This window comes from Meleagris gallopavo, chromosome 1 (assembly GCF_905368555.1).
Source record: "Meleagris gallopavo chromosome 1, MGAL_WU_HG_1.1, whole genome shotgun sequence".
Classification (NCBI taxonomy): Eukaryota; Metazoa; Chordata; class Aves; order Galliformes; family Phasianidae; genus Meleagris; species Meleagris gallopavo.
In genome coordinates this window covers 179726097-179747055 of record NC_139404.1, presented here as the reverse complement: position 1 = coordinate 179747055, position 20959 = coordinate 179726097, and the positions used below count along the sequence as shown (strand labels likewise).

Genomic DNA, 20959 nt, shown 5'->3' with positions numbered 1-20959 from the left:
TCTATGCCTAGTACACCCACAGATATTCCTTCCCAACTATGCTAACCAGTGAGATACCATTTAGCAAACAATGTTTTTATTATTAATCTCTGAATGATCTCCTTGATCTTTCTGGACGGTTGCATTTCACTGCAAACCAGCTCTCTGGTGTTCAAGGTCACCCAGTATTCCTCTCTGATATTCTGATTTTCCAGTTCATGGGCAATGCACTTTAGCTCTGTGTGTGCTGCAAAATTCATTAACACACTACAGTGACAGGTTGTGCTCTTGTCCTTCGGGCCAAAAATAAAACTGATCATAAGATCAACCCTTTAGAAACTCCCATTAGTGAGCTCTCCCTTGCTGGATACTCCCTCTTGTATTACAGCAAACTGTATCCTCTTCAACTGCCTAGAGGCTTTTTTATTAATTGCCATCTCCTGTTAATTGCCACCTCCTCCAGTTAAGTGACTGTCTTCTGCATGGTGCCAGATGAAATCCTCCTCTGAAGTCCGGTTAGTTTTGTTGTACAAAACTTACTTCCTCTCAGACTAGTCTTTAGGCCTCACAGGAGCTCCTTTAATAAACAGATGTGGATTTTTTCTATTTTCCTGTACTTTTAACTACATTCTCCAGTGCCAAGTGCCCTGTAAGCTATCTAGGTCAGACTAATGAGTGTGCAGTAGTCCTGGCCACTCTCCTCCCATTTATGCTATATATTTTTCTGCATTTGCTATAACTACAAGAGCCCATGCTCACTGGATCTCACTCTAGGGATGCAACTCAGGCGTGTGAAGTTAATAGTGTGGCTGCTCCCTGTGTTCTTTGTATTGTATAGAAAGAGAGACCGGCTGCTGGCAGCAATTCTTTGTGCTTCATGCAGGCAGTCTGCAGTGCCCACCTCTGGTGTTCAAGTGCACCTGACCACAATACTGGCCCACTTTAAGAGCATTCTGATCCCTCTGTTGTGCCCTATGGGGGCACAGCTGTGGGGAGCGGATGGTGTCATAGAGCTGAAAGGTGAGCAAGAGATTGGGCAGAAGTGTCCCCAGGAGCTGCAAACTTCCAGCTTGGAGTCCAGCGCCCTTGAGAGGAGGACCTTGGTGAACTTCTGTCATGCTGTCCGGCAGGGTTTTTGGAAGCAGCTCCCTGGTAATAGCGGAATCAGCCCTGAGCAAAACTGAGAAAGCTGACACTCTGCTTGCCCTGCAGTGTCCAGGTGGGCAAAAAAGTCCTCCAGAGTTAACAGAAGGCAGAGACAGCTGGTTATTTTGGGTTCTTCTTGCTGGCACTGACTTATCCTAAAAGGGAATGTGCTGCAGGGCCCTGGTACATGGTTAGAAGGAAAGGGGACAGCTATTCATTTTCTTTCTTTCCATTTGGGTCTCTACCTGTTTTTGTAGATTTATGCACATTGTATAGTCAATCGAAAATAATCATTAACAAAAACAGCCTAATCTTATTTAATATTCCAAGTTTCCAGTTGTTCTATGAGGCGGATCTGCTAAGTGCTCTGAAGTGCACAGTCACATTTGTAGATGAGGGGTGGGAGAAAAAGCAGGTGGAATAATAATGATGATGAAAAACTCTAATGGAGCTAAGCAAATTTAATTCCAAAGCTGAGGACAGAGTGTAAAAAGGTACTGAGAAGGGACCTTAGCTGTCCTCGCAGCAATCCCAGCCTATTGATTTTTTGTGAAAGATCCATTTGTTTTTGAGCACTCTCCCAGAGGATGCTGTTAAATTCTGCAGCAAGCATGCAGCAGGAGCATGTGTTGTGTTTCACAGATAATGCAAAGCAAAACAATTTGTTCACCCTCCTGCCTTTACTGGAAGGCACTGCGTTTTTTAGGACAACATAAAAGGACTTCTATATAAAGTTTCTAAGATGATAAGAGCAATCATAAAAATAGCAAGAATGCATAATCTCTGAGGAATACAAGAACCAAATTCTCTTAGCTTTTCCAGATTTTTGATGGGATCAAAAGCAGTTGATTAATTCGAATAGCAAGGGGGACTGTTTGCTTGGAATCGCTTTTAATTTTGGTCTAATAGTATGGAAAACTTTTCAGACTGGGCTTTCAGACTCAAATCTATTGTACAAAATGACACTGCTGTTCAAGCTAAACATCGTTACCTTAGGTGGAGTCATGTTTCTCATTTCTTTTATGCACCATTCCTCTGAACATCAATTATAGATAATACTGTGAATGAAGACTAGATAAAAAAAACCAAACATCTTTATCTTGCCCCTTTTTTGTAAGCAGCCTAACTAAAGAAACAGATCTTATCAGTTCTGGAATTTGTTTACCGGTTTGGGAAATCTTTCCAAAACATGGAATTGAGATCAGAGTCTCAGAACCAGCAAGGTGCGTACTGGGTCAGCATTACTGCATGACATATTGTTATTTAAGTTCAGACTGAATACAAGAGTAAGTAAGTAGACTAAAGGCTGGCTGTGGAATTACAATAGGTTAAATATTCTTAAAGCAATGGAAATTTAGAGGAACAGTTTATTTCAGTTTAACACTAATGACCTAGAAAATGTCACAGAAATTGAAGCTGGAAAAAAACATTAGAAGTTGGGAAAAAAATAAATTAGGTCTTTTAAAGACCATTTAATACAAAGAAATATTCCAGGACTACCAGAGGTCCGGAGCAGAGGTAGGAAAGAAAAATAAGCTTTCATTTAGAAGAATGTAAATGGAAAAAAAAGGTCTAAACCAGAAATCATATTTGATGTCACAGACAGACTCAGAAAGGAACTAGTGCCAAGAGCCTGGGCAGAGAAAAAAGGAACATGAAACTAATCTGCAAGTAATTTGGTAGCATGGCACGCAAGGTGACACACAGGGATACTGCAAGAGTGTGGGGAGCAAGCTTTCTCCACACCAAAGGGATATCAAAACTCCCCAAATCACAGTCTCCTAGGGTCCATGGAAAGAGGTAGGTCCTCTCCTCACTGCTGGGGTGCAGGTGAGCATCTGCCTACCTTCTTGCCCTCTTGGGCAGGGCTGTGTGCTCAGAACACATGAGGCCTGTGGGCAGTGGTGGATTTGCTAGAAAACAGTGATGTGTTCTCCACACAACAGCCACAAGCAGTCAGTTTTAACCATTCTAGTCCTGGTATTGGTCCTGGTATCAGTATCAAAATTGGAAATTGCTTCATAGTCTTATCTACGAGGATGTCAAGGCGGCTCCAGACTCATCCCATTGCCACCTTGCAGTGCTGGTCTGAGCAGACTAGGCTTTGGGGTTCTTCACCTCCTTCGGCAATGCAGGCTTAGAGAGAGAAAACACCAGGACAGAGCTAGAAGGACTCTATAGTTTAAAAAATCGAGTCTCTCCTGAATACCAGACAGCATTTTTTCTGGACCTAAACTACACTCTGAGCTTGTATTGCTGGTCCTAATTCAGCTCTCATCCATCCTGCCAGCTGTTGTTCGGGATGACAAACCCTCCTGAACATGCCACGGCTCCACCAGAAAATAAGCATATGTAAAAGCCTCCAGATGTCTCGTACTGGCATTACAAGCATTTTCTCTGCTTCTGATCTCTTTCATAACACACCTGGAAGATGTTCCCTAGCTAATATGGAGCTAGCAATGCCATCTTTTTTTTCATCAGAGCTAAGTAATGATGGTTTTTTTTCTGTATAAACTCATAGATACCACTGACTGCAACTCACTACAGAAAAGACCAATCTCCTAAGAACTCTTGGGCTGCATTTACATTAGTATATAAAATGAGGTAGTGATCCACCAGAAATGGCCTGTATGCTGGAAGTAGCCCAGTATCTGTGCTAGCTCCCAAACTAACCATGCTAACAATGCATGCAAAAAACCCTGTCCTTATGCTTTGGCTCATGGATAGCATGTTTGATTGGCTACTGTATAGTCGTTGCTGACAATTTGGGATACAAGGACTTCTTTATTAGAGGATCTGATCCTGCAAGAGTTTGCACTTATGTAACAATTTTTTTTAACAGGATTTATCTCATCAAGTTTAAAGTGAATAGGAATCCTGCAACTAATAAAAGATGAGTGTGAATATGCATATGTAAGGAAAAATCAGAAACAGCCTGTGACACATCTGTCATCTACACTGTTATGAGGATACGCATGGACTTTTATAAAGTGCTCGGAGTAAAACAGAAGGCTGCAAATTTAATAGAGAAGTATGTCTTAAAAAATCTAAATCAGATTTATGCAATGCTATGACTGTCTTTGGAAAAAATTTGCATAGCATGAAGGTCATTTGAGCTAGAAGCAATGTGCTGAGCACAGAAGAGTGCAGGCTTGCATGCACAGGGACTTCTTCAGCACAGGGGAAGGAATTTTTCTGATGACCTGTGCCTGGAATTGCAGAGTCAGATTGAGACTAAAAATTGTTAAAAAGAAGTGTAGAGATTGCAAGAGCTCCAGTTACAATACATCCCAAGGAGGAAGAATGGTAAGAATAGCCACTGGCCTTTTCCCAGCCACCAGACTAATGCAAGAAGCAAAAAGCTCTGTGGCTCAGCATGTTCTGAAGCCAAGGTTTGCTGTTCCAGCTTCTTGGTTTGGAATCTGGAAATGTTGCTCTCCATTTTGTAGTCAGACAGTTTCTTAAATTAAAGAGGTAAGTCTCAGGTAAGTCTGGCACATAAACAAACATCCAAACAGAAGAGTGCTGCTGACAAAGCCCTTTGTTTAACAATCTGGCAATGCAACTCACCTTGGTGGTACAGAATCCCTGACTGCAAATAGGAACAACACAGGATGCCTCTGGAGTGTCTTGCTGAAGTTAAGATCATGGCACTCCACAGAGGATCTTGTACCTGTCTTCCAGGTGGGAAAATTGGAGCTGTGAGGTGTCTGGGCCTGTAGAGCCTGGCCCAGAGCTGCCACCATAAGGCTCATGAGAGCAGCAGGCAGCAGCTAAGTCTGCCAGCAGCTCAAAAATAACCCAACAAAAAGCATGTCCATCTTTGTGAGGGCATGGAAATCTCAAAAATACTACCTCAGTCCAGCAAAGGGGAAGTTTACCCTGGAGAAATGCAGCCTGATGTCTTTCTAAATACGAGCTAAACAGGAAGATACACGTAGGAAACATGGAGCTCAAAGACAGATTGTGCTAACAGAGGAAAACGCACTGAAAGACATTCCCATTGTCATGGCAACCAAGTTGGCCACAGTCATATTGACCTGGCTAAGCATGGTTTCAGGTAACATTGTTCTCATGGACAGCCCTGGAAACACTTGAGATTCACAGGTTCACACAGATTCAGTTCCCTTCACTATCATAGAGATACTGTAAAAAGCTGAGAAATGGTGGAGGAGTTTTGAAAAGAACATAAAAAAAAACTCTGTTTGGATTGGATTGGATAGCCTGATTTTTTTATTATTATTTTTTTTAAGATTAAAAGCTGAATGCAGTTGTTACTGCTTGACTAAGCAATAAGCAAAGAAGTGTGAAAGCACTCTACAAAGATCTGAAACGGACAGACACCCATGACAGACAGATTTCTTAATCATAAATTAGGAAGGAATGTAATTGCATGCAATGGTATTGTCTTTGAAAAGAGGATATTAAAACTGATTATCAAAAAAAAAAAAAGGCCTTTCTGACAGTGATTTATTAGTCTATGGTTAAATCTCCCATGAGGAATGCTCCTACTCTTGTTATGTTCAAAAATGGTAACAGATGAACAACCGGTACACTTACAAAGCAGAGAATTCTTGTCCTTAGAGAAAAATGGGCCAAACGACTTCATAACTCTAAATTCTCAGATAGTATGTTTGGCTGCACCACATACTACTGAATAATAACAAAAGAAGCCTACAATCCCTTCTAAATTTAGATGTGGAAACCTTAAAATGAATTAGTATCATTTGATCCAGGACTGTAAGTATTTTCCAGTGATTACAGCTGTTGCAACAAACAAGGCAAGGATTTATTCTGCAAGCAATTAAGTACGCATTATTCTCAATGCTTTGTTTCCCCTGGTTTGCCAAAAATGACAAAAACACAGTGAAGTGTTCTAAGGTTGAAACAAACCTGCAATGCAAACTTGGGCTAGACCAGTACAAAAGCAAGACTGTGCTGCCAGGCTTTGTAAAACAATGTTGACACACAACTGCATAAATAATGGTGTAATAGAAAACATAAAGTTGAACCTAGGAGCCCACCCCTACAAGACATGCAATGTAAAGGTGTAGAAGTCTTGTTTTGAATTAAAAGAAAACTGCAATTAACACTTGCTGTGCAGTGTCTTCACAGTTCTTCAGTGTAGGCTGGAGGTCTAGCACATTTCAATTCACCAGTCACTTTTGCTGGAGCTTTGCTGGAAGGAAGACCTGAAAGCAGACTGCCTTCCTACCCTTCTGCAACACAGCTCACACAGAAGTTAAACTGCACCTTCAGTTTTTGTGCAAAAGTAGAACAGAAATTGATCAACAGGAAACACAGTGTGGGAAGAACACACCATTTCCTCTTCCCATGCAGCCAGACAAGAGTTACTTGACAACTCTTCACAGCACTGGTAAACAAGCCCAGTGTCTAATTAATCTCTTACAGAACCAAAAAATGGCATCTCTGTTCTCCCTATAATTTTGTAATCTAGAATTAGATTTCTATTAAAAAAAGTAATATTGCTTTGTGAATAATCTCAAAAAACTTCACAATATACAGCGTAAATAAAGTGACTGCTTTTAAGAATGGCAAGCCTGGATACATAAATCCTTATGAAAGCTAATTAATTGTAGTGCAAAAATGTCTTGAATACCCTCTGTCCATTTATTTTTAACTGTCACTCATTCACAAGGATTACATACAGTTAGGAATCATGGAGTTATTTCTTTCATTGTCAGTGGTTACTTATGATCTTTCCAATGCTCTGTGACACTGAAAGTCTATTAGAATTGCATTCCTCCATAGTTAAATAGGGATAGCTTGATATTTGAAAAACTGGGAGAAGATTAGCTTTCTTCTTCTCTTTTTTTTTTTTTTTTTTTTTTTTTCTTAATGTATCCAGCTATTAGGGCTATGAACTGACTGCGAACTGAGAAGCAGCATGGACGCGCAAGCTGAAGGGATAGAAAACCCACCACGAAATCTTCACATTTTCCCAAACATGGCCAAGCAACCTAGCAAGATCACATTCCACAGCTTCAGCATACCTGCTGCCTTTATTGTCTATTCTTACTCATGACACAGTTGTTTAAATCTCACTACCATTATGGTTGCATGCTTCTTGAAATTTGCATTTTTCAATTTGCTTCCACTGTATTTTTCAAGAAATTAATTTAATGCTACCTAGGCTTTTGAGAACTACCACAAAAATAAACTCTGTGGGTTTTTTTTTATTTAACATACTACCCTCTTTGTACTGGACATGATGATCTTTTTCTGCTTTCACCTTCGTATCTCCAACTTACCTTGAAAAAGTAGGAATTTCCTCTTTGGTCACTTCCTAAGGCATTCTTAAAACTGTTAAGTACTGCCAGCAGGAAATGCAGTACTTCAAAATCTAAGGCTGCTCTAAAGTATAATGTCTTTAAAGTCTTGTTAGAGTCAATTACTTGGGACGGGTTGCTGGGTTTGGAAATAAGACGCTTGTATTTGTGAAATCCTTTGAAGTTGTAAAGTGCTACATTTTCTTGCCCTTGGCCCTTGCCATGAGTTTGGTGAATTCTCACACAATGCATAACACTATTTGATTAAAGACGTAGTATTTTCAGCAGGAACTGAACATAGACAGAACTGCTGTTATGTTAAGACAGATCGATGACAATATTCTGTGAGGCAGCCACACTTTAACTGAGCTGTCGACAGTTCAGAGATGGAGGAGAACAAATGGCCAACTCTCCACCATGCTGTTCTAACAACAGAACTGCCAGGCACACATGCCTGCAGCTGAGAAAACACAGACAATAAGGTCTATTTTTCTTTCTGATTAAAAAAAATGTTTTATCAGTTGAAGTCTGAAAGATTCCAGTAACTTCTGTGTACTTACTGGGCTTTGCTTCTTCTGGTTTTGGTATGTCCCTTGCCAGAAGGTCTGTATTTCCCTGGCTGTAACTACATTTCTCTCATCCAAGCTTGTGGCAGGCTCTTTTCACTTTTGATACATCCCCAAACCCAGCCTCAAATTCACAGCCAGGGGTTTTGCCAAGAGGCTGATGTACTGAAATGGTCCTACTTTTGCTCTGCTTTCTGCCTGATCCATACCTTCCTTCAATCCTAGACCTGGTCTTTCCTATCTCATGCTGTTTGGGGTTTTCTCCTTCCAAGCCATGCTGACACAAGTCCTCTGGTTTACATAAATCTCTCCTTCACTGCCTTGTTATAAATGTTTCCTTATTTGCCATTCTCCCGGCAAAAGAACAAGTGGTACTTGGACACTGGAAAAGATGGAAGATTTCTTACTCATCCTTGATGATGTAGCTTGATGTTGTTTGTCACAATGTCTCTGCCCTTTGGATTTTTTATTTATCCTTTCAAATTTTAGGAATCTTTGCTCGTTTGGGTCTTCTGTTTCTCTAACCACTGCCTTCTGGCATTACTGCTGCCCTCCTTCTCTTTACAAACTTCCCTCTTTCAAGGTATGTGCTTCTTAGATGCTAATGTTGAATTGATTCTTTTAATTAGGAAGTTTGGTTGCCTCTGGAGCAAATAATGCTGTCTAAAACTGCCCATCCAGATGTGCCTTCTCAACCCAGTTATTTCAGCATAATTAACACTGAGCTATTGCACTTCCAGTTTTCTTTCTTTTTTCACTATCTTTTGTTCTCCTCTGAGTATCACGAGAACAGAAACTTTCCTGCCTACCACACGGTTTCTCTTGTTTACCACACTACCTTCCTTTCTTCATAAAACTCTGCTGAGGGACAAGTCAGGTCTGTGAGATGAATTAAGCAGCAGACTGAGGCTTGTTAAATGCTCAAGAATATTTAATAAATGGAACGTACTGCTTCACTTCGTATCTTGGTACTCTGAAATGCTCCATGTCTCCAGATGCACAGAGGCACAATTTCTCTTTTACCACGCTATTTACGTTGCTTTTTAAAGCACTGTAGCACCTTGCAAAGTCAAAACAATGTGCATGGATAATCTCTTAGATAGTCTGTTTACGTAAAGTTAAGAAAAGAACGTTAAAGATTTTGGGCAAGTTTTATCTAATTAGAAAGGAATTAATTACTGATCTACTGAAAGATGCACCTCTGGCTGTTAATTTTATGAGAATGATATGCCTTGAGTTAAAGCACAGAAATAGGTTTTTGCAAGAACTTAAGAGAATATGTTTTCTCATATAAGTTGTTATGAGTTTTGCATGTGAACTGTATTAACATATATATATATATATTTCTAACATGGACAAGAAAACAAAACTCAGAGAAACAGAACAACTGACAAAGCTTCCACATGTGTGAGCTTTGGCTTCTTCACTGTGAGATCTAGCTCATGTTCAACAATTTCATTAACCAAGACATTCCCCCTCCCCACCCTCTTCCTTTCTTTTCTACCTAAGGAAATTTACTGGGGTTCTCTGTGGATTATCTAAAATTGGGGAAGGTGCTCATGCACCATTATCATGCCTGTTGTTACAAGCGATATATTAGCTTTTCAGGCAGAATATTTTGTCTTTGAGACAGACGTGAAATGTCTGTTCTATGAAAAAAAATGACAAGCTAAAACAAAATCACAGCAGTGTTCGTGCAGCTTTTGGGCTGGATTCAGCCCTGGGGCCAGTGATAAAGAATAATCATCATTTATGGTCTTTATGAATGTGGTGACTGAATCTTCTTGTTATCACATTAACTCTTACAAGGAAGTCTGCTTATTGACTTATTTAAAAATCTGCATCCTAATGTTGTATTATTTATGCAAAAAATATTCTAAAATAGAGGGAGCCACTCACTTAATACAGAATGATTGTGAGAAGGAGTATCATGATCAGCTTTTATTCTTTACATTTTAATTTTCTGCTTGTGCTTTGAATTTTTGGTGTATTCTTGTGAGTTTAACAGCCAAGTACCAAATAATTTAAATCTAGTATTTGAATCGGTCAGCATTTTTTGCATGTGAAAGTAATTAAATTTTATTAGGCTGTCTGTGCTGCTTTAACCCACTTTGTGACCAATGTTCTTTTTTTGACCACAAGTAGTGAACTATATCCTGAATGTTTGGCACAAAGTTGTTTTTTTCCAGTATTCCACAGTAGATCGAAACCTAAAGCTCACCATATTCCATTATTTTTTTTTAAAAGGCTTTTTCATGCAAGAAACATCGTTTTAAACTGGCCAAAATTATTTAGGACCTAGCACATTGATGCACATTTTGACATATAAACATATCATGGGAAAACTTCTTTTTCTAGATCCACACGTACATCATTTTTGGTTTACAAGTCACAAATTAGCAATGGCTGTCATTAATACCATGTGGTATCTCCTAGTCACAAATGATACCAAAAAGAAAAGACAGGTAAAAGCACTTACGTTTTTTACCTTGTATCTTTATACACATATATGTTCCAAGCTTTCTTGGAGCTCTTGTTTACAACAATGACTTCAGTCACGGTTCCAAAATATGGATTTAATTTAAGACTAATGAAAGGATTAGCAAAGTAATAACAATTTACTGTGATAAACGTATAATATGTGCCTCTTCCAATAAACTTAAAATTATTGTTTTAATTAGCAAATGGAATACAACATTTTCTAGATGTCTCATTAAAATGAAATTAGATGCAGGGCAGGGAATTTTAATTCAAAACATTCACTTTCATTGTTGGAACACATTCCTGAATTAGTTCCTAGATTATTTTAGTAAATGTCCCTGCTAATGTCCTTGTAAAATGTAGGGTCGAGCCTTGTTAACATTCCCTTTCAGAATGAGGACGTAGGAAGAATTTCATTTCAAAAGGAAAAATAGGATTGTACACAGTGACCACAAGGATTATTTCCACGTGTAATTTAATTTCAATTTCTACATCTCAAAATAATTGACACTGTATTCTTAGTGATTACTGAATATCGACTTGCTAAGCTACACAGAAAACCCTCAGCTGAGGTAACTGCTCTGAAAGTAAAGGTAGAACAAAATTTTACATCTGTAAAGATTTGGAAAGTTCACATCTGCTTTGAAGTGTGCCAGGGGCCTGTCTCCTGACAATGCCATCCTCCTCCTCAGCAGCTGTATAAGTAACCAAGATAACTTACTTTCTTCTGTATCATGTAAAGTGTTTGCTGTGCAATACTATGTCCATAGAGTGAGAAATGATATAAAGTGTGAGAAAAAAGATGGGTATATCTCAATACTTTGTATATCATAAATTAATGTTTCTAAGGTAGCTCTCTGAAGAAGAGTAAAATTTATTTGTTTGAGAAATAAGCACTTAAACTGATAACGGCAGGAAAGAATTTCAAACAAATTTGCAGTTAAGTGAGGCTCACACCTAATAGCCATCCTGGGTTTGCTCCAGACCATTTTTGCTCTCGATCTGTGAAGCTTGAAGGAAGTTTTTAAAGATGTTCAAGAGAGACATTTCTCCATGTGGATACTCAGGTTATGCCAACAAACTACACAGATACAGCAGGGAGCCTTGGATGTAAAATATCCCTAGACACGAGCCACCAGTTGTGCATACTTACCTACTTCTGCACCATCACAGACCATCACAGAGTATGACTGTCTTCTTGCCATAGTAGGACACTTGACACTTGACTCATTAAACTTGGGATAAGTGGTTGGACACAAGAAGCTCACTAATAAGCTCCTCGAGTCACTCCAGCCTGTAGCTTCCACCCGCAAGGAGTGAAATGGCTTCATTGGGAAGGAGTGGATTAGATATTAGGAAAAGCTTCTTCATCAGAGGGCGGTGGGCTCCCCCTGGAACAGGCTTCCCAGGGCAGTGGTCATGGCGCTGAGCTGCCAGGGTTCAAGGACTATTTGGATAACTCTCTCAGACACAGGGTTTGAATTTTGAGTGGTCCTGTGTGGAGTGAAGATTTGGACTCAATGACACTCGTGAGTTTCTCTAACCCAGAATATTCTGTGATTCTAGGAACACCAGCAGCATGTTGGATCTCCTCCCTTCCCTCCGAAACCATCCTCCCCATTCCTCCTCCAGAATTCTTATTCCTTCAGAGCCAGAGAGGAGAGGGCAGAGGCAGAGATGGGTAGAGGACATGGAAAGAGGTGGGGTAAGAGGAAAACACAAGGGAACCAGCCTTAGCAAGCAAAAACTGCTCAATGCTGTTTTTAGATGCTCAGTTGTTTTTTTTTGTTTGTTTGTTTTTTCACAGATGAGCTCCCTTGCCCATTGCCCCTTATCTTATATTTGGGCATCTAATCACTCCCATATATCCATATGGCTTTTGAGTTTCTCCTGTTAAAGATCATGCTTGCATTTCTTCAGTCCAATTTTCCAGAGCTACTTTGAATTCTAATCCCAGCACCCTGAGTGACTGAGCCTCCTCATCTCACAAGGGCTGCTTATGTTGCATGCCTTGTTTTACAAGGGCAAATGTGATCTTCATGGATATGAGTGTAATTTATGCCTCCTATAAAAAATAATCCCGTTTTGTTTCTCTAAATGGTACTGAAATGTGAAGTTAATGCAGAAACACAAGTATGTGAAGATAATGAAGGATGTATTTGCTAAGCTTGGTGGAACATCATTTGTGCCTCATGCAGAGTGCTGAACTAAGTAAAAACTTGATCTGCATCAAATGAAGTGAACTTAACTGACTTCCTTGAAGATGAATAAATGAGAAGGCCAGGAAGCAATGCTGCAGTGTTGTCTGGCTGCATGGATAGTGGGAAATATGAATTCAGCCATTCTGGCACCAGGCTCAGAAGATGTAGCTGATCAGTAAACTCAAGTGAGCAATCCAAATGTTTTTTTTGTTTTTTTTTTTAAATTTTCAGTTGGATTCAGGTACACAGATAAAACAACTGCCGTGCAGATCCAAACTCTGCATGTAACAACAACAACCAAAAAAAAAAAAAAAAAAAAAGGAGGTAAAGATTTGGACATATCTTGTGCACACTTTTCCAAAAAAGCTCCCAGAAATAGCTTTGTCAAGGAGAATGTTACAAGGGATAGAAAAAAAAAAAGCAGCGTAAAGATCTTTCATTTTGTCTGATACGAAATGCCATATGCTTCTCCATGCTTCGTTAATGCTCCCTTCTTTGTCGCCTACAAATGCACGATGAGTTCAACCTTCAGGGGTCAGCAGTGCTCAGCATATCTATGTGAACCGAGCTTGGAGAGTCTGCGGGGACTGTCGGATAAGAGCGGAATGGGCTGAATATTAATTCGGTTGCAGATTTAGGTTGGACAGTTTAGAATCTGAAAGTCAGCTAGGTAAATATCATCCCCCATCTTGGTGAGATGTACAAACGTTGCTAACCACCCAGACAGTTCTCTTTTGAGGAAAAAAAAAATATATATTTCATTCAGAGGGTGCACTCGGATTGTATTCTTGTGTATCGATTTGCTAGAGTATAAAATTCTCTATTTACTCATAGTTTTGAAATTAGAGTAGCTATTTTGGGCTTTCCAGTGCAGAGCATCCTGTGTTTTGAGTGATAACATTCACTGTTGGAAAGCTTAATGCTTTCAGACTAGCTGTACGTGCTCTGGAATCAAGGTTGCTAAATGCATCAGTTTTGATTGCTGTACTGAAATACAAGCAGGATAAAGAGTCCGCTTCACTGTCTCTTTTTTATGCCCAGTGATCTTTCATACAGGGTTCTGCCTAAATTTTAATCTGTGAAGATTACCTTCAAATTAGGGGTAAATTAGAGCTCAGGATTTAGAGTGCAAATGCCCTACTCCACTAGAAGCCTACCAATTTAGGTGCAAGGGAGCACAATCTTTACAGCTTTAGACTTGTCTTAACAACGTGCTGTTTATGGACGCTGTTTAGCATACGTAGGCATACATGCATGCAAAGCTGAGAGGTTGAAGTGAAATGACTCAAACAGTGGATTTCTTCTGTTACAGCATTAACATTACTGCTACTTTAAGCTTTCTTATTCATGTTAAAAACAGTTGACTGAATAAAGGAGAGTAAGAATTGGAAAGGATATGAAAATATAATTATGACAGTATAATAAATTACTGCTTACCATTTCCTGAGTGTTTGCAAAATCTGCCTCTTTTGAGCTACACTGTACCAAAAGCATTATAATATTAATCAGGACAATACAAGGAATACATATTTCTATCAAAAATGACTTAAGGTAATACACATTCCTGCTCTCTAAAGGCAAAAACTAAATAAATATGACTTTTTTCAATTGACTGAAACTGTTCAAGATACACTGGTAATGCACGTTTATACATGGTTAAAAATACAGCCTGAGCCTTAGCAGCCTGTGTCTTGCATCTAGAATTTTATCAAATGTAGAATAAACTGCTCTGTATCGAACTCCAAATCACAGCAATAACCCCTGAAGTTATTTTTATTTGACCTCAAATGAACATAAAAAAGAATTTATAGAACAGCCATTTCTTTTGCTATTTCTGCAGCATCTGTCAAGGCACTGGCAGTGCAGCCTCAGTGCAGAAAGTGTTAGTGCTTCTGAAACGTATTATTAGTGTAAACCTTGGCCTGGACTTGACTTTATTTTATATTTTATGACAGAATGTCAAAACTACTTCGAGATGCATTAATGTAGTCACTGGAATGAAAACACTTCTAGTCAATTAGTGTTTGATCTAATACAGTTAGCTACACCACTCGATCTTCAAGCACTGACATTCTTATACTACAATCTGTCTTTCATCTATTACATGGAGAGGTGACTTACCACAAGGGAGTAACAGATCTTGAATCCTGGTTTAGCCACAAAGTAGTCATCGGATTTGAAGGTTATCTTTATCTGATTTGTTCTTGATGTTATTCTTGGAGGTACTTCCTTGTGCCCACACCACCGTCCTCGTATAACTGTGCTGGTCTCTGATAAATCTTCCACTTCCACAAAGTCATACCTGGGAACCAATGCAAAGAATTAATTTTTACTGATTCTGGGTCAGTTGGTGGCTGCAAACAGACAGGAGCAAAGCTGAAGATGAACTGACAACTGGCCCCTGTTCTCTGCTACAAAACACCAGGCTAAATGTTACACATGGTAGACACGCTTGCTTAGCTCATAATATACTAAGCTGCAAGCAACTGCTTGAGTGCCCAGATGGCTACTTCTGGTACTTCTGGAGCATGACAGGCAGTATTTTCAGCCATGCTGTATTAGCGATGTGAGGCACTTAGACGTGCTTGGTACACAGTAAACACACGCACTGCACTTCATGTGGTGGATAAATAATTTAGAGATCTGATAAGATATTATTTGAAGTAGGCTGCCCAAGCAAAGCAGCTGCAAGCACTTGTGCACTTGCTGGTGGTCCTGAACTCCCTGCAGCAGCATCTGCTAGCTCGTCTGCTGAGCTGGGGCAGGAGTCAAGAGATGCTAGGGGAACAGGGAACAGGACATGCTGATGAAAGGTGATTGTTAGGATCTTCTTTGTAGGTGGTAAGATGCTCCTTGTTGTATCATTTGGAATAACATATCAGGCTTTTGGGAAAAAAATGGGGACTACTCTGCTGTTTTCCTGAGTGCTGTCACCAGAAAAAGCATCACCTCTTGTCTGCACAAGGTTGCACTTTGGCCAGGTACATCCCTGGTGGTCCTGAGCCTAAACTAAGCAGTCCCTGGATATCTGGCACTAGAAGTAGGGCTCCACACATTGCAGCCAGCAAGGGAGAGGTGATGACAAGGCGGGCAGGCTGAGTACAGGCAAGGAGAGACAGTGAGAGCTGCCATCCCCACAGCAATGCTAAGCATTAGAACATTGGAGGTCTCCACTCAGGAAAAGGCTTTTGTTGCCACACCACGCGCTCCTTCCAAAGAGGGAGTTTAAGTGTTAAATAACTCTTACATGAAGCATGCTGACAAAGAACTCCCCATGACCTGGGTCTGAGGACCAGGCGCCCGCCTCTGTCCCAGCTCACAGGAGATGAATAGCTCTGTCATAACAGCCTTGCTTTCCTTTTTCTGCTGAGAGCCCATGTAAAAAAATCCAAGTACTTTGCAATTTGAGAATATCAGCCCTGCTGCTTTTACATCCACAACCCCCAAATTACATAGAACAGAAAATAACAGATTTGCCATAACTGAACAACTACATCTGCCCAAACCCTGCTGAAACAAATGGTTTTTATGACATTAGAAAGTTATGTTCCAGACAGAAGTAAAGTGGTCTCTGATTCTCTCCACTGTTTTTAACCAGGCTCTGCTCTCTGGTGGGCATGGACATGGTAGGCAGCACAGATCCTTCACCACACACATAAATTGTCCCCAGAGGCATTCACAAAACACGCAGATGTGGCACTGAGGGACATGGGTTAGTGGGCAACATTGATAGTAGGTGGATGGTTAGATGAGATGATCTTAGAGGTCTTTCCCAACCTTAATGATTCTATGATTCCGTGAACTGCTAGAAAAAATGGAGCAAATCCATGGAGTTCTGAGAAAGCATTTCTGCTTTCAACAGCAGAGACTTTGCTGCAAAAACATGGAGGTAGGTGCAATCTCAATTGTTTTATGCTTCTATCCAGAGCTTCAGAAGCTGGTGAACTTAAGTATTTTTCAGGATCATCTCTTATCAAGTGCCTGCAGAAATCTAACAGCACTTCTAGAAAAATCTGCAAAGGCTTCAATATTTCCCCTCCTGCTGCAACAGCTCTGCAAAAATGTACCTTTTCACTCCACAGCCTGAATGAATTTCAATCAGTTCAGCCTAATAGTATGCAAATTACAATAATTAGCATTAATGAAAAATGGAAAGAAAAAACACTAGGAACTTTCTAGAAAAAAAAAGCATAAAGTCAAAAGCAAATACAAAAGGAAGCAGAGGCCCTGAATTACCCGTCCAATATGCACAGCATTAAGCAAATGCTTGCGTCTCAGTATTCGATTAAAAACATGCCTAGCTGTCTCTCTACAGCAGCACTGGAGAGATTGTCAGGTACTAAAGCAGAAGAAAGCACTTGGTTTTCAAGCATTAACAAAAAAATTTAACTATGCACACAGTAAAAACAGGCATAGAGCCATCAGAAGCTGTCTCCCTGGGAAATTCCTTGCTCTGGAAATAAATAAAAGTTTTCCAGTAACTCCAGGGAAAGCTCTATTTCTGAAAAGAATGTAGTATTTCTCCAGCTTCTATAGACATATGGATTACAGGAGATCTTTGCTTTTCTCTGCATCCTAAATTAGCTGCTCTGGGAAAAGCAGCTGGACTATCTTCCAAAAAGGTCAAAATCCAGAACACCGATAATGGCTTTACTTCCCCTCACTGTGCCACCACCTTTAATGGCTCTTGAAAGAAAATATTTCATCTTTTTCCACAGTAAATTAGCCCTCTGTTTCAAAGATGCAATGATTTAAGGTCAGCCACAGTTTATTCACTATGTAAATATTAACAGGCCACTTCTGTATGCATCAGACTCTCAATCTGGGAAAGCATTTGTGGTGCTAGGTGGTAACTCATTACTTTGCTGCTGATCTCAGACCAGCAATACCCGAGCAGAGCAGAAGCTGCCAAGACAATAAACGTGCAAGGGGAAGAGAGCCAGTTTCAGTCTGCATTCCTTTATTGCTAAATGGAAAGCAAACCTGCAGAAATGATTTTCTCTATTGGTAATGTACAAAATTAACAAAGCAAAAACACACACACACAGAAACACCCAGTAAAACCCTACAGAGGTACCAAGCCCTATAAATGCAAATTAATTGCCAAAGAAGATAAGATAAGAAGGGGCTGGGTGTACAAAAATCCTAACAACTGAGTTCTCCACATAGATAAGGTGAAAATGACAGCATGATCGGGCAGAGAGCTGGAAGCTGAGACTTGAGCTTTTGATGTAAGCAGCATCACAGCAATCTGGCTTTAGGAGTGCATAGCAATCTTAAGCCTTCTGACGGATCAGATAGTTGAATAAAGGAAATAGAAAATAAAAAATTAAAACAGTATGTTATTTATAGTGCTTTAGTGAACACTGGCAAGATTCAGCTCTGAGCTCTGCTATCACAAAGCAGTTTCTCCACCTGGGTTAATCAGTCAGATCAAGTGAGCTTATGGCCACTTTGGCTTAAAAGAGGAAATCGAAAAAACTGATATAGTAGATCATCGTCTATTAGATATACTTGTATGCAGAATATACTGATGTTTGCAGACGTATATTTTAAGGTTTTAAAAGAAAATATGCCAGTGAAGAATAACATTAAATATTAACAACAATTTGAAGAAAATAACCATATTTTTCAGTGTATTTTTACCTGCCCCTCACACCACAATACAGGCATACCTACAAATGCACCTTCTGAAAAAGATGTTTCTGTCTGGATGAAACTTGACAGAGGTGACAAAGGACAAAATCCCATTAATGTAGTACCTGAGCTGTATGGCAGCTGGATTTGAGCATTTAAGTGCCTTGTGTATAGAATGTTATAGAAGAACCAAAACCTTGCACAAACTGCTTCAACTCTAGGATAGCTCAGTTTATGATAAACTGAAAGACAGGTTGGAAGAGGCTCCTGGAAGCCTTACCCTTGAAACAGGGTCATCATAGATCAAGTCAGGGTTATGCAGGCTTTGCAATCTGAAGGCAATGGTCATGCCATTAATCTAGAAGGTCGTCCAAAGGAGCGCTTTGCCAACTTCCGCATCAGAGGGCTTGCCACTCACCTGCAGATCTCATTTTCAGGCTCCTCCAGTCCAAACTGATGATCAAAAGCCAGCTGGATCCTGGTGCTCTCTGGGGACTGCAGCCTCCACGTCAGCAGGAGGTTCCTGGGGTAACTGCTCGGGAAGCGAGGACTGTGGATGCAGCCGTTCCCTGCCACACTGATGGTCTCTTCCTTTCGGTACAAGTCTGTGAGGTGATTGCTCTCTGTTAGTAGTCACAACTTGTAGAAATTAGTGTGTTGTTCCAGTTACAGGAAGGCAAAAAACACAACAGTTTATAAAACAGCACAAATTATTTGCATTTAAAATCTAAGACTTCTTTAGACTTTTTTAAGTCAAGTCTAAGAGCATTCATTATTAAATAGGAAGTACAGTGTGTAGTCCCTTAATTCAACCCCCGTTAAACAATAAAAAGAGTTCTCAACTGTATACATTCTTTATTTTATGACAAGTATATAATCACTTTTACAACAATATTGATAACTCACATCCCACCATTTTGATTTTAAAACAGAATTTAAAACTTTAATAGACACTGCAAACATGAGAACAATCAAGTGAGGCAGAATCAGTTAAAAAGGCAAACATCACTGTTTCCCAAATCTGGTGTTGTGGGGAGAGATGTTCTCTGAGCAAAGCAACAAAAACAACAAAAGAGGGATTCTAATTTGTTTACCGGACTTAAGCATTTCCTCCCAGAAGCATCAAAACAAACAGCAACTCCATGCTTACACCAACAAAACTGAAATCAGAATCTGGCCCACCAACCATGTTCTTGAGTAACTTCTAGACGAATAGCCAAGCCTTTACTTAATTACAATTCCGAAACTTTTTCCTGAGCAAGTACTCAATTGTTCCTAAAGTTTACGTAAAGCCTCGGCTGCTGTAAATCCCTTGCTACAAGGATAGCAGGAACTGCGTCAAGTTCCACCTCCAGCTCACAGTGTCTTCTCAACTGCACCAGGCATTCGCACCACCCAGCTGTGATCAGTAGTAGGACTGGGCTCCCAGCACCGACAGTTGACAAACAGCTGGACTTTTGTGCATTGTCAACTTCAGTGTGGTGAAATTTCAAAGGTCAGATCATTTCAAGGCAATGCACAATTTCCAGTTAAGATATTTGAAACTGAGCCTCTATGTGTGAAATAGTTATCTACACATCCCTTACCACGAGTGGAGATCTTGAGCTGAGCTCCCTCACAGCACAGCCAGTGGGACTTACACTCCGGCAGGTCCTGACTCAGCCAACTTCACTGAACAAATTTCAGCTAACTAGTAGAAACACGGACACTATCTTGCATATGAACATCTACAGCCTTGTGTCCTGACCTTAAACTGAACATCCACATTTCTAAACAATTTAAATATAATGAATGTATTTGCTTCTTAAGTACCTTTGGCAAACAGGAACCCAGAGAAATGCTACAAACTTCATGGTAAGTGAAATTACTTTTCAGGTTGCATTTGCTGGTTCCCAGTTGTAAATATCTCCCCACACAAAGCTGTAAGCAGTGTGGATGTGTGTCAACAGTTCACTGTACCCTTCCGACAGGGTAATAATTCTAGCTTTCAAACAACCCTCAACTTAGAAGATAAAAGTCTGAGTTTCCTGTAAAAATCTCCACAGATCTGTTTGTGACATCTATTTTTAAAATGCTTTCTTTCAAGATTAAATGTTCTCAAATCCTAAGATACCCTTTCCAAGGAAATACAGCCTTGACTTCATAGCTCATAGAACACAGAACTAGCAAGTTTTGTTTTGTTCTGTTTTGCTCTGTTTTGGCCAAGTAATTTTGCACTCGAAAAGTGGAAATGCAGTGGAGATAAATACCACCCACAAATGGGTTTTGTTGCAGTTTTCGTCAGGAACATCTACGCTCAAGTCTGTCTTTTATTTTATTTATGTATTTTTTCCTGGGGAAAACAACAACAACAAAACCCTCTCTGTTTTTAGCTCCCTAAATTTGGGATGAAACAAAATGTCCAGCCAACCTTACTTAGTTTCTTCTGAAATGCTGAGGACATCTGGACTCTGAAAACATGCAGAAAAACTCACCCAACAGTATTTAACACAACTATGTAAAAAATGCTCATAAAAAGGGATTAAAATAAAAACAATTTTGATTAAATCATATTCTGCACTTTTGAACAAAGCAATCATTCCCTAAGTGAGAGCAAAACGTGGCAGAATTCCTTTGATACCTTGTTTCAGTATACTCTTGCAATTTCCCACTACCAGCA

General features: G+C 39.8%; 1 protein-coding gene across 3 annotated transcripts in view; it reads right to left on the bottom strand.

Annotated features, from left to right (window-relative positions):
• PDGFD (platelet derived growth factor D) overlaps positions 1-20959 on the bottom strand; it is a 151175-nt gene that overhangs the window by 39371 nt on the left and 90845 nt on the right. The window contains exons 2-4 of one of the 3 annotated variants that reach the window (XM_085216290.1): positions 18719-18905; positions 14785-14965; positions 14101-14142 (exon numbers count right to left, since the gene is read on the bottom strand). In XM_085216290.1, the coding sequence (XP_085072416.1) occupies positions 14101-14142; positions 14785-14965; positions 18719-18905 (410 nt within the window). Of the gene's footprint in view, positions 1-14100; positions 14143-14784; positions 14966-18718; positions 18924-20959 lie in introns of all 3 variants that reach the window. The other 2 variants (XM_085216289.1, XM_085216291.1) reach the window with 2 other exon arrangements.